General features: G+C 53.0%; 1 protein-coding gene across 3 annotated transcripts in view; it reads right to left on the reverse strand.

Moving 5' to 3' along the window:
• AGPAT4 (1-acylglycerol-3-phosphate O-acyltransferase 4) overlaps positions 1 to 12,881 on the reverse strand; it is a 134,385-nt gene that overhangs the window by 22,820 nt on the left and 98,684 nt on the right. For 2 of the 3 annotated variants that reach the window (XM_088840886.1, XM_088840887.1), the window contains exon 3: positions 3,546 to 3,715. In XM_088840886.1, the coding sequence (XP_088697012.1) occupies positions 3,546 to 3,715 (170 nt within the window). Of the gene's footprint in view, positions 1 to 3,545; positions 3,716 to 8,195; positions 8,440 to 12,881 lie in introns of those variants that run through there. The other variant, XM_088840888.1, reaches the window with a different exon arrangement.

Genomic DNA, 12,881 nt, shown 5'->3' on the forward strand with positions numbered 1-12,881 from the left:
CAGGTGAGTGTTTCTGAAGGTCAATAAGACAGAAGTACTGCTGCATGATCCACATAACGAGATGCTGCCTGGCTCCTTTCAAGGGTAGGAGGAGTGAACGGGCCTCTTTGGAAAGGAGCCAGGCAGCTCCTCCCCCAGCCTCGTGCCCTCCAGGCAGACCTCAGCTGCTCCGGGAGACACAAATGGATGGATGGCACCTCGTTCCCTGCTTGGGAGAGAGAACGTCCCCCATCCCCACCCTCGCTCCCGGGGGAGAACAGTCTGCCGACTCCCACCTGAGCTGGCCCAGCCCCACAAGGTCACAGGCACCCTGTCTCATCCCCTCCCAGCACCTCTGCCAGCATGTGGCTTCATCAGCATTTGTACACGCTGTTTCCCCAGTGCTGGGCGGCAGGGAGATGTGGTTACTTGCTGCCTCCCCCCTACCCTCCATTTCTGGTGCCAACTCCAGGGCCCCAGAGAACATCTCAGCAAAAATCTAGACAACCTGCCGGCCCCCTGGAGCAGGGTTACCTGGACCCCAATGAGGACGGAAGCTGCATCGTCCCAGCTAAGGTCCTGAGACCTGCCTACCCAACTCTGGGTGGGACTCCTAAAACTTCGGAAGAGTCTCCAGACCAAGGGGCCAGTCTCATGCCCTTGCACACAACATTAGTTGTTTGGTTTCTAAGAGAGAAATGAAATCCAATAGTGGCGGTATTGGTTCAGGAAGTCAGGGCTGGAGATGAGCGGTCCCCATGTCGTGGGCTGGACAGTCACTCTGCTCGGGTAACTTTCTGTAGCATCTGCACCCTAGGGTGCTGATCAGGATTTCAGAGTCTCTGCTAGAAAAATGCTCAAGGGTGCTGATAGTCACCGCTCCACAAAAGCCTCCTCTTCTCAATCCTGGGTGCCCCTTTAGTCCTGGGTCCACTCTCCATGGGTAACTTCCCCTCCAAGCACCCCGTGGGGCCCACCCTCTTCTCTGTGTGGCGCCCCTCCCTGTGGCTGCTGATTTTGTTTCCCTGAGCATCTCTGTGTTCCGGCTTCCTTAGTCCTGCTCCATCCCCGACCCCATGAAGGTACTGAGGGTTTTCTCTCCTCAGAAGGAGCCCTGAACTGACCAGGAGTTGGAGGTGGGGGAGGAGACAAGACTAGAAACGTTCCCTCCCCAGGTTGCCCTGGTCGTTTTCTGACACAGAGGGGACCCCACCACCACCATCAGCCACCCCTCAGCACCCACCAGCTTTTCCTGTCAATACCGTCCAAGAGGAAAGAGAAGCAAACTCAGAAATCAAGAGTTACTAATTCCCATCCTGGGGCAAATTCTTTACCCAAACTGAGGCCCTGGCTGTCTGTGTATAAAAAGTAAATGACAATTAGTAATGATACCATGTGGATTGGAAACAGCACAAATCCAGCAAAAGACGCATAGGAGAAGCCCAAGGTCATAAAGCCACCAGGGGGACCACAGGTACTGGAAAGCGCCTCCAAGTCCAACAGCAGCTTGCTGTTGCCTCAAATTACACATCCCACATCCTAAGCATGAATACCCCCAAGCTGCCTGTGAAGCCCAGAAAATCAGCAGCTGCCCCCAAACTTTGCTTGAAGAGCCAGTGTCCTGGGAAGCCTAGCTTGAAGGCTTGCAGCACTAGTTTCAGTCAGGATGCAAAGACACCCCGGACCCACTCCTGTAAGGGAGGAGGGTCTGCGTCCACGACAGGGCTTGGACTAGGATGGCTTTTCTCTCCTCTCAGAGAGAATAAAGCCACAGAACTGCAGCTAAGAGCTCTGCCCGAGGCCTCCAGAGCAAAAAAGGTGGATACTTGAATCTCTGGTTTTGTTCCTGAAAACAAAATGCACACGCACGCACACACACACACGCCCGCACAGACATCATGTCAGAACAGTCAGGAAAACAGAGGAGAAAACTGCTGGCAAGCAGGCCTGTCCATTCCTAGAAATCCCTTCAGCACCTACCCCCAGGCGATCCAGTTTTCTAGAAGACTTCAGGTAGCAGCAGAGACTTAACACTGTTTCCAACTCTTGGAAAACTGCTAATGACTTTAGTTGCCTTTTGACAGTTTAATGGCATGACAACCATTGTTTGTCCCAAGGACATTATTGGAACCTGTTTCCAAGTATATTTCCTCCTCTCTCCTTTTGCCCAATTTTTTTTTAAAGGAAATAAATATGTCCCAAGGCTACTGAGTCCCTCTTAGCCAAGGGTCTTCCCAACAGGCAGAAGCCAACAAGACCCAAGGTTCCAAAGTGACTCTGGGACCCACAGGCTGTGGGGAGTGGACACACCAAGACGGTCCCTGGGGGATCCGATTCCTGGTCCCTCCACTCTGCACCGTCCTCAGATCCTACCTTCTCTGCACTGCGGTTCTGTCTACCCAGGCCACCACAAACAAGTGTGCTGTGCTCAGCCCCCCTGAGTCTGCGGGGGCTGCTCCGGGTGCCACACGGGACCCCCAAGTTCTGCTGTGAGCCTCTCCCAGCCCCGGGCAGAACCTGCCGCCCTTCCTGTAGGGATACATGAGCCCAAGGGCCTGGTACCTGCTTGGAGCTCAACCATCACTCCTCACTGTGTTCACCATGATAGGAGTCAACGAAGAGGCCCAGTCCCAAAGGCAGGCAGGAGGTCACACGAGTTGGAGAAAAAGAGGATCTCGTACTCATTCAGAATTCTGGAGGTCACACGCCCTGGCGCTGGCACTCAGCTTTCTCAGGCCCACGAAGGTGGACGTTTCGGAGGCGAATGCTGCCTGTGACTCAGCGAGCCAGCAGAGCACAGAGATGAAAACCGAAGCTGTCACAGAGCACCGGGTCTGAGCTCCCTGCGGCCTCGCGCAGACTCCCCTGGCCATTTCGGGTATGGTGTCTCTGCGCCAGTGCTGCGCTCTCGACTCGTCTCCCCTCCTTCCCAGCTGTGTCCACACGTCCGTTCTCTGCGCCTCTATTCCTGCCCTGCAGATAGGTCCATCCGTACAATCTTTCTAGAGTCCATATATGCGTTAATATGCCATATTCGTTTTCCTCTTTCTGACTGACTTCACTCCGTATACTAGGCTGGGGAGCGACGTTCAAGAGGGAGGACATGTGTGTATACCCGTGGCTGAGTCATGCTGATGTGCGGCAGAAACCAACATAATATTGTAATTATCCTCCCATTAAAAATAAATAAATTGAAATAAATAAAAGGGGGGACAAAAAAGAATACCAAGGTGGACAGTTTCAAATTCAAATCGACTTAACAGTTGTGTGATCTGGAGCAGGGTATTGAAACATAGATTTTACATAAGGGCGGGTTCCTGACTCCTAAATGTTTCCACAAGGATTAAATACATTAATTGTTGGTAAAATGCCCAGCACACCGTCACTGATGAATAAATAGGATCCTTGCTCAGAGCAGACGTTCATCTTGATTGTGAGCAAGAAGGAAAAGCAGTCAGTTAAGAACATTTCAACAAGCCTATTAATGCTGCTGCAAGCGCTGACCGACCGAGAGCAGAAGGGCTGGTTATGGTGTTGGACGAAAGAGGTGTGTCGGCTTGACTTACCCCTAAGACCCCAAAGCGCTCAGCCAGGCTCCAGCCGCAGAGGAAGTCGATTTCAAACTTGTGGTTCAGAACGACAATGGCGTTTTCCTTCCCGTACTTGGGGTAGGCCTGGGGGTCCGTGTAGATGACACACTCCGTACCCGACCACCACTCCAGCAGCATCACCAGCTCTGGAACAGAGAGGCAGACAGGCCTTTATTTCATGCACCTCTGTGACCAGGGCTCTGGCCCCTGGGACAGGTTGGCACAGCAAGGCTCTGCCTTCCTAGCTGGAGGGAAAGCAACTTCGAGGGGTCAAGTGCAGGATCGTTTCAGCCAAGATCCCAATCCTTGAAACGGTTTAGAAAGAGAAGGAAAAAAAAAAACAAAAAAAAACAGAAGAGAAAACTCCACAAGTCTGCAGGGGAGGAGATGAAGCTTTGAGAAGGCAAATGACTTGCATTCCTTGATTAAGTACCTTGGGGAAAAGTAAATCTGAAAGCCTGAATCTATGCCCTGGTGTTTACAGAGCTCTGAAAGGCAGCAGGAGCCAAGATGCAGAATTCTTAACGTCCTGAGAAATGACTAATTGGGACACTTATAAACTCCATCAAAGAACACTAAACACCCAATTTTTCTCTCCCACGAACGATGCTGGAGTCCACCAGGAACGATGAAGCCCTGCGGGGAAATACCGGCACCTGGAGGGCTAGGATGAATTAGGGTCAGTCCCTCATGGGCCTCTGGAAGAGGCAATGGCAGCCCACTCCAGTGTTCTTGCCTGGAGAATCCCAGGGGCGGGGGAGCCTGGTGGGCTTCCGTCTATGGGGTCGCCCAGAGTCAGACACGACTGAAGCGACTTAGCAGCAGCAGCAGCAGCAGCAGCTCGTGAGCCTCAAGGAAACCATGAAAACATTTTTATAGGAGCGTGTGAAAATGGAAAAGTCCTTTTTTGGGCAATAATGACCAACTTGCCATTTTTTTCTTCAGTGATACCTCTAAATCAGGTGACCAGCTCCCAACCTGGTGCCCTGAGGACAAGCCTTTATGGTAGAAATTGTCCAGAAAAACAGCGGAACCTTGGCAATTAAAACTACAGCTATAGAGCAGGTTTGAACTGGAAAGTTACAGTTAAGCAGGTGGGTAGGTGGGTGGGTGAGGGAGCCCTCTGGGAAGGGAGGGCTTAGTCGCTCAGCGGACTGCCAAAATTCTCATAGTGATACGAACACTGTTATAATAAAGGGTCCTGTGTGCATGCTTAGTCGCTAAGTCATGTCACGTTCTTTGTGATCCCATGGACTGTAGCCCTCTAGACACCTCTCAGTTCAGTTCAGTCGCTCAGTCGTGTCCGACTCTCCACAACCCCATGAATCACAGCACGCCAGGCCTCCCTGTCCATCACCAACTCCCGGAGTTCACTCAGACTCATGTCCACAGAGTCGGTGATGCCATCCAGCCATCTCATCCTCTGTTGTTCCCTTCTCCTCTTGCCTTCAATCTTTCCCAGCATCAGGGTCTTTTCCAATGAGTTAGTTCTTTGCATCAGGTGGCCAAAGGATTGGAGCTTCAGCTTTAGCATCAGTCCTTCCAATGAATATTCAGGACTGATTTCTTTTAGGATGTACTAGTTGGATCTCCTTGGAGAAGGGAATGGCAAACCATCAGTATTCTTGCCTTGAGAACCCCATGAACAGACTCCTCTCTCCATGGGATTTTTCATCAAGAATACCAGAGTGTGTTGCTATTTCCTCCTCCAGGGGATCTTCCCAATCCAGGGATTGAACCTGAATCTCTTGTGTCTGCTGCACTGCAGCTGGATTTTTGTACCCACTGAGCCATTGCAGAAGCCCTGTGAAGGACATGCCCCTCTGACTCACTCATCACCTGCCCCAACACAGGCACACATGCATGCCCACACACACACCCTGCGTGCATCCACACACGCATCCACACACGCATCCACACACACACACACACACACACACACACACATCCACACATGCATCCACACACACACATCCACACACACACACACACACAAAGCCCAGCCAAGCCTCATGTATGAAAGGCTGGACTGGCTGACCTTGGAAGTCTCTCTCCTGAGGCAATGAGGTGCTGGAGCCAGAACTCTCTGGAAGGCACTACAGTCTAGTTTCTAAGCCCGAGCCCTCTGGGGCTTTGGACAGGTGGACCCCGAGGCACCCCAGCCTCCTAATCTTGGAAGGGGTGGCCTCAGGGGCTTTAGTGAGAAGCGACAGGTGTCACATACAACAGGTGCTCTGTGCAGAGCACGTGCCGAGCCCCCAACAGACCCAGGCTTCACTGCCCACCCGTGTCATCAGGAACAAACCAGAACACACCCCATACTTGACAATGTGAAAGAAAAGTGAAAGTGAAGTCATTTAGTCGTGTCCGACTCTTTGCGACTCCATGGACTGTAGCCCACTAGGCTCCTCCATCCATGGAATTTTCTAGGCAAGAGTACTGGAGTGGGTTGCCATTGACACTGTAGAGTCTGCCTATTCCTAGAGCTGAGAAAACGCCGAGCCCCCAGGCAGCTGTCCTCCGAGGGCAGCAAGCCCAGGGGAGCCATTGGGGGAGGGTAGGGGGCAGGTCCAACCCCTCCCGTACCGGTCACAGGGCCTGGACAAGCCCAAGGCAGAGCCGCATCCAGGAGGCAGCCAGGTCAAGCAGGATGGCTCCCGGTATGCTTCCCTCCATCACCTCCTGAACGCCTCTCTGGGCCCTGCTGCTCCCTGTCCAGGGCAGGCTGGGCCTGCTTCCACTTGCCCCAGTCACTTTCAGGGCACTCATCGCAGCCTGCGACATGGAACGATGATGCCCTGTCCCCTCTTACAGGCCACAGGCCCCGCGAGGCACAGACCCTAACCTCAGCCTTTTTCCCCAGGACCCAGCACGATGCGGGCACATGCCTGCTTCCAGCAAACACCATCTGGTGGCCAGACGTGTGTGGGCAGGATGCCGGGGGACTGGAGGTGTGGCCGCACACCTCGGTGGCTCCCGGGGTCCCACTCTCAAAGCCTGTGGCTCGGAGAGCAGCCAGCCTCACACCAAGAGGCGGCGAGACCAGGAGGGCAGAGGCGCTGCCTGGGACGGATGCTGTGCGTGGATCTGGGGGCCAGGTTCCCATGCCGGGGGCGCCACTCGACAGCTGTAAGACTCCCCGGTTTGTTTCGCAACGTCCCGGAAGCCTCAGCATCTTTGTGAATCCAGACGGGAAAAGCTGCTGGAGGTGTGATGGCTGTGACAGCAGATTATATGGTTAAGGCGCCCAGCGTGATTCTGCACACACAGGGGATGGTGAGCAGCCAGCTCCCGTGACTGTTACACACACGGCCCCCCGGTCAGCAGGCATGGCTCCGTGACCGCCAAGGGGAAGCGGGAGGAGTGGAGAGGGGGACAGAGTCTCAGCGGCTTCAGCGCCAGGGTGGGCGGCGGTCGTGATTTATGGCTGCACCATAGAGGCTGCGAGGTATCACCAGAGCATGTCTTTGCAGAGGCCGCGGCAGCACCGAATCTGCATTCTGAAAAGAGCACTCGGCTCGAGTAGGAGCAGAGGAGAAGCAGGGGGGCCCATGGCGGGGGGACTGCAGAGGCCCAGGGAGAAGCGATGACAGCCAGCCAGGTGGGGACCAGGGGGAGGCTGGGTTCCCCACTCGCCTCCACAGGCTGGAGTTAACTCAACACTTAAATCTCACCAGATAAAGAGCCTTCCTTTTTCCTCCTAAGGGATTTCATTTTTTAATTTAATTAACAAGAAATGTATTTATAGTCAGAATGAAAAATAATCCAATTAATCCAGAAGAATTTAGAGGAAACTGTGTCATTCCCCTTGAGGGCCCTAAGGCATGTCTATCCAAATCCTCTTTCTGGTGTCTTTCCAGTCCTAGCTCGGCAGGTAAAGAATCTGCCTGCAAGGCGGGAGACTTGGGTTTGATCCCTGGGTCGGGAAGATCCCTTGGAGAAGGGAATGGCTACCCACTCCAGTATTCTTGCCTGGAGAATCCCAAGGACAGAGGAGCCTGGCGGGCTACAGTCCATGGAGTTTCAAAGAGTCAGACATGACTTGGTGACTGAGCAAGCACACATCCAAATTCCTGGCCCATCAATGGTACCTCTTCTATTTATGGAAATATTATTATATATCCAGGGCATTTCTAATCCAAGGTTTGAAAATGGTGCGGCTTAAATGAAAAGCCAACGCACACACTAATGGCAGATACCTGGATGTTCAACACACAGGACTCTATCTTCCTTTTCCCTGCCTCCCTTTCTGACCTGCAGTATTTTTGCCTGGGAAATCCCATGGACGGAGGAGCCTGGCGGGCTACCATCCACAGGGTCATGAAAGACTCAGACACAGCTTAGCAACTAAACAACAACATATCTGTGGGAGGACAGTAGGAAAGGCACTGAATTTTAAACCCTAGGTAAACCGTGACCACTTATATCTCCACTGTGAAGCAAGAAACGGTGTGAATTTGATGGAAATGTCTATGGCAATTCACCCCAAGTTGCATGACTGGTTTATGGCTGAGCCAAGATCGAAGGCCAGGCCTCTTGGCTGCCATGAGCATTTCCGCTTCTTCCTGCGCCTCTCTCCTTCTGACTCCACCCACAGATCCCTGGGAGAAGGGAAAGGCTACTCACTCCAGTATTCAGGCCTGGAGGATTCCACGGACTGTGTAGTCCCTGGGGTCGCAGAGAGTCAGCACACTGAGCGACTTTCACTCTCACTTCAAAGGCCCACTCGGGACAGTCTCGGGAGGCTGCGCGGGCTCCGCAGGCCACGCGCGTGGTGGCTGATGTGCTGATTCCCCTCCCTCCGGGGCGAGAAGCTGCAGCCGACTGCAATGGCTCCTTCCTCTCCATCCCCTCGGCTCCTGACTCCCGGCCCGCTTGGTCTGCTCCTGTGGGGGCGGGGGTGGGGGTGGGGGTTGGGGGGGACCGGCTTCTGCCCCCGTCACCGCCCACGCCATCCGCCCCCACCCCACGCCAGGTGCAATAAGATCCCACCGCGGTCTCCGTCTGGCCTTGGAGGGGGAGCCTGACTTCTGAGTCTCCTCCGTCCACATCCATTGCTCCTTCCCGAGGGCCGGCCCCAGGCCTTCCAGTTCCAGCGTGAGCGGCACAGACCACAGCCCTCCAGGGCCGGTCAGCCCTCACTGTGACTAAGGACCACTCCCTTCCCGGGGCGGGTATCTGCCAGCAGCTCCGCCTCTCTGGTTGAACGCTGGGCACTTCCTCACCAACAACCACAATCCCACTCCCTTCCTCGGGTTAAACGCAAGGAACAGCTTGGGGGGTGGCCTTCCAGGCCTGTCCCTAGGGGTTACACACGCATGTGTGCACACACACACACAGTTTTTCCCCCTTGAATGGGTTCCAACTTTACTGACCTTTGTAAACACACACATACAGTTATTTTCTCCAAACGGTGTATTTGGGGTTCTTTCCATGTTAATACAGACACACAGAGGTATCAGCAATTATGGACTGGGCTCTGGATGTGGACTGGCCCATGTTCCAAGGCCACGTGCAATTACATTAAATCCTCACGTTTAGTGGTAAAGAACCTGCCTGCCAATATAAGAGATGCAGTTCAACCCCTGTGTCAGGAAGATCCCCCGGAGGAGGGCATGGCCACCCACTCCAGTGTTCTTGCCTGGATAATCCCATGGACAGAAGAGCCTGGTGGGGGGCTACGGTCTGTGGGGTCACCAAGAGTCGGACACGACTGAGCACATGCACCAAACAGAACCCTATGGGAGGAAATATGATGGTCCCCATTTTAAAGATGAAGAAACAGAGGCACAGGGATAACTCTCATCCTTTGTTCAGTTCAGGCAATTGCCGCTTTTCAGGTCAAAACTAGTCAGAATGGCAATTCCACATGGGATAAGCAGCTGTATGGCAGTTCCTGCTTCAGACATATTATGATTTATTCAGCCATTCCACCATCAATTAGCATTCCACCGCCCCACCACCACCGTTTCTTATTGTTACAAATATTGTAGTAAACATCCTTGAAAATGCATGCTTTTTAAAAATTTGTGTAAGGATTTCTTCAACATAGGTATACCAGCAAACAAACTATGTTGGTATTCTATCCATAAATAGAATTATGGATTGAAGAGTATATGAGTGCTCAGTCGCTAAGTCTGACTCTTTGAGACCCCATGGACTGTAGCCCACCAGGCTCCTCTGTCCATGGGATTTCCCAGGCATGAACACTGGAGTGGGTTGCCACTTTTTCCTCTGGGGCGGGGAGCAGGGGGGGATCTTCCCAACCCAGGGATCGAATTTGTGTCTCCTGGATTGGCAGGTGGCTTCTTTACCACTGAGCCAGACGTAAAAAGAAAGCTATAAATGGAAATGTCAGTGTTTGTTTAAAGCAGAAGCTGGAGTGGATGCACGGGAGACAGGAAGGGAAAATCCGCCTCACACAGATGTGAGGTCCGTGATCAAGAGGGTGGACCTCTGGCCCAGGGCCTCATCACCGAAACTGGCTCCTCCATCCTCCCACCTCCCCTCCCTCCCATGGCCCTGAAAGTTCAGTTCAGTTCAGTTCAGTTCAGTCACTCAGTCGTGTTCAACTCTTTGCGACCCCATGAATCACAGCACGCCAGGCCTCCCTGTCCATCACCAACTGCCGGAGTTCACTCAAACTCATGTCCATCGAGTCAGCCCTGAAAGTAGCCAACACTTACTATCATCATGGTCCTTCCACCCAGTGCGATCTCAGCCTGCGTATTAATTCCTGGGCCTCGTAGGAGGGAGGGGACACCCCGGTCATCCCATTCTCCCCAGAGGTGTGGCATGGGCCAGCAGGGCCCCTAGAGGGAAGGGTCAGACACTGCTAACAGACAAGACATGCAGCTGAGGTTTCTTCAGTATAAGGTAACAATTTTGAAGCTTCCTGTCCCATTTAAAAATGTTCACTTGGCTCAATTTTACAGTCTTTATTATTATTATTTTCTGGTGGCCACATCCCGAGGGCAGGGTGGCCGGAGATGCTGGAGAAGGCCCACACAGGCGTCTTCCGGGAGCTAGGGCACCTCTGGATCCTGCGATGCGGGGCTACCCCCGGCCCTGGCTGGTCATTGCCGCATGCTTGGCAAACTCCGCGTGGAGCCGGGAGGGGCCGGCTCTGAACACTTTGAGGTAATGGCCAGGTTGGGGAGGGAGGGACAGGAAGTGACCATCGCTGCAAAATCTCAACCTGCCGCCTCGGATTTCAGAGGCGGATTGTAGCGGGGCAGACTCTGGCTGCAAGGACACATCGGCCGAGGGACACGTTTGTGCTGCGTAGCTCGATCACAAATAGGAAAGGGGACGTCGATGAACAGGAGGAGAGTGAGGTGGGGGGAGAAGCACTGGTTCACGTCTGCAAAGAAGGAGGAAAACGGTAGCAACCCACATCCACGGAGGCAGCGCACACGTCCCTGTTCCCATTTCACAGCCGAGGACACCGAAACAGAGGCCGAGCAGCTGGGCCAGCTCCCAGTGCCAGGAAGCCAGCGTGCTGGGCCTTGAACCCAGACAGGGAGACTTAAGAGAGTCCGTGAGGACACTGCCAAGCCATGAGTATCAGGTGGCGGGGAGAGAAAGCGCGTTTAGGGAGGGAAGAGGTCAGAGTTCAGAGGACAGAGATCACACCTCTGACCTCGGGAAGCCCTCCTCTGTGAGATGAAGACGCCCACCTCAAGGCTGCCGGGCAGGTTATACGTGCTAAAGTGATGACAGCATTTCACACTCGCCCGCCCTGGAAACAGGGCTTCTCTCCTCCTGAAAGCTGTGACCACCAAGGATAACACAGCGATGACGGCAAAAGAAATGATGAATGGACAGAGGGAACAGCAGGAAAAATGAACAGCCGGTGACGTCCCTGCCTTCAGCCCTGGTGTTGGGCATCCCAGTCCAGATGCTGGGCAGCTGTAAGAGCCGGCTCCTAGGGATCCACACGCACCCAGGAACCCCAGCAATCCTCCGAACCCACAGCCGGCCCCTTCTGCAAGCCCAGGTGATTGGGGGGACTCCCTCCTTCCCCACCAAACCTCTCCCCCGTGTGCCCACTTGCACCTGCCGTGAATGACATTTCACTCCTCTCTGCAGCCCTTTCTGGAAGAAGTGTCGAGGACACTGATAAGACAGGATGGCAGAGTTTCTGCAGAAAAGACCTCAAAGCCAGACTGTTGATTAGAGTTCACTGTTCAAACATACCAGCAGCCGGAACCCCCCATGTCAGGGATGTGGGGAGATGTCATCAAGATTGAGGAAAATGGTATTTTTATAATTAACTTCATCCAATCTTAATAATTACACAATCACATACATAATTTATATGTAATCTAGAAACTAAGTGTATATAATTATGCACTTATAATTTTTTTTTTTATAATTTGACTGATAATAATTTAGGTTAAAATGAAACCTCTCAGCCACAGGGGTTTCCAGAATGCAAAATGGAAGAAGTTTCTGGGGTGTGATGTGAGACCGCTCCCTGTCGCAGACTTACTTATATTTTAGTTTGAACTGTGCTGTCTGCCAAGTGGCTTCAGTCGTGTCTGACTTTGCAAGCCCATGGACAGTAACCCACCAGGCTCCTCTGTCCATGGAATTCTCCAGGGAAGAATACTAGAGCAAGTTGTTAAACCCTCCTCCAGGGAATCTTCCCGACCCAGGGATCGAACCCACATCTCTGACATCTCCTGCTTTGGCAGGCAGGTTCTTTACCGCTAGAGACACTTGGGATGCCCCTTATTTTGAACTATTTCTAGTTAATCCCCCAGCATATACATTTTCGCCATAACCAGATTTCAGTACTTTATTTTCATGACACCAAACTGGGGGCCCAGCCGTACCTGCAACATTTCCATCCACACCCCAGTCACCCGGGCACTGCTTTTCCCACTTAAGTGCCCAGGTCACTAAATGATGCTCAGGCACGAAGCCCATGAACAGATACACAGTGTGTCTGTGCTACTGACATTTCATAGGATGATTAGAAAAACAATGTCTAAAAAGGCTCCTTAGAATGAGGGGAAGATTGGGAAGCCCTTCAGGACGTCTCTGATAGAGATGGTAACAACAGAAGCCAGTTCTCCTGGACCACACCTCATCTCCATCACATCCTCCCAGCCCTGGACCACACCTCATCTCCATCACATCCTCCCAGCCCTGGACCACACCTCATCTCCATCGCGTCCTCCCAGCTCTGGAAAGAAACTGAAGTCGCTCAGTCGTGTCCAACTCTGCGACGCCATGGACTGTAGCCTACCAGGCTCCTCCATCCATGGAATTTTCCAGGCAAGAATACTGGAGTGGGTTGCGATT

Source organism: Moschus berezovskii, chromosome 10 (genome assembly GCF_049115385.1).
Source record: "Moschus berezovskii isolate FMDL1 chromosome 10, NW_MosBer_1.0, whole genome shotgun sequence".
In the NCBI taxonomy this organism is placed as follows: Eukaryota; Metazoa; Chordata; class Mammalia; order Artiodactyla; family Moschidae; genus Moschus; species Moschus berezovskii.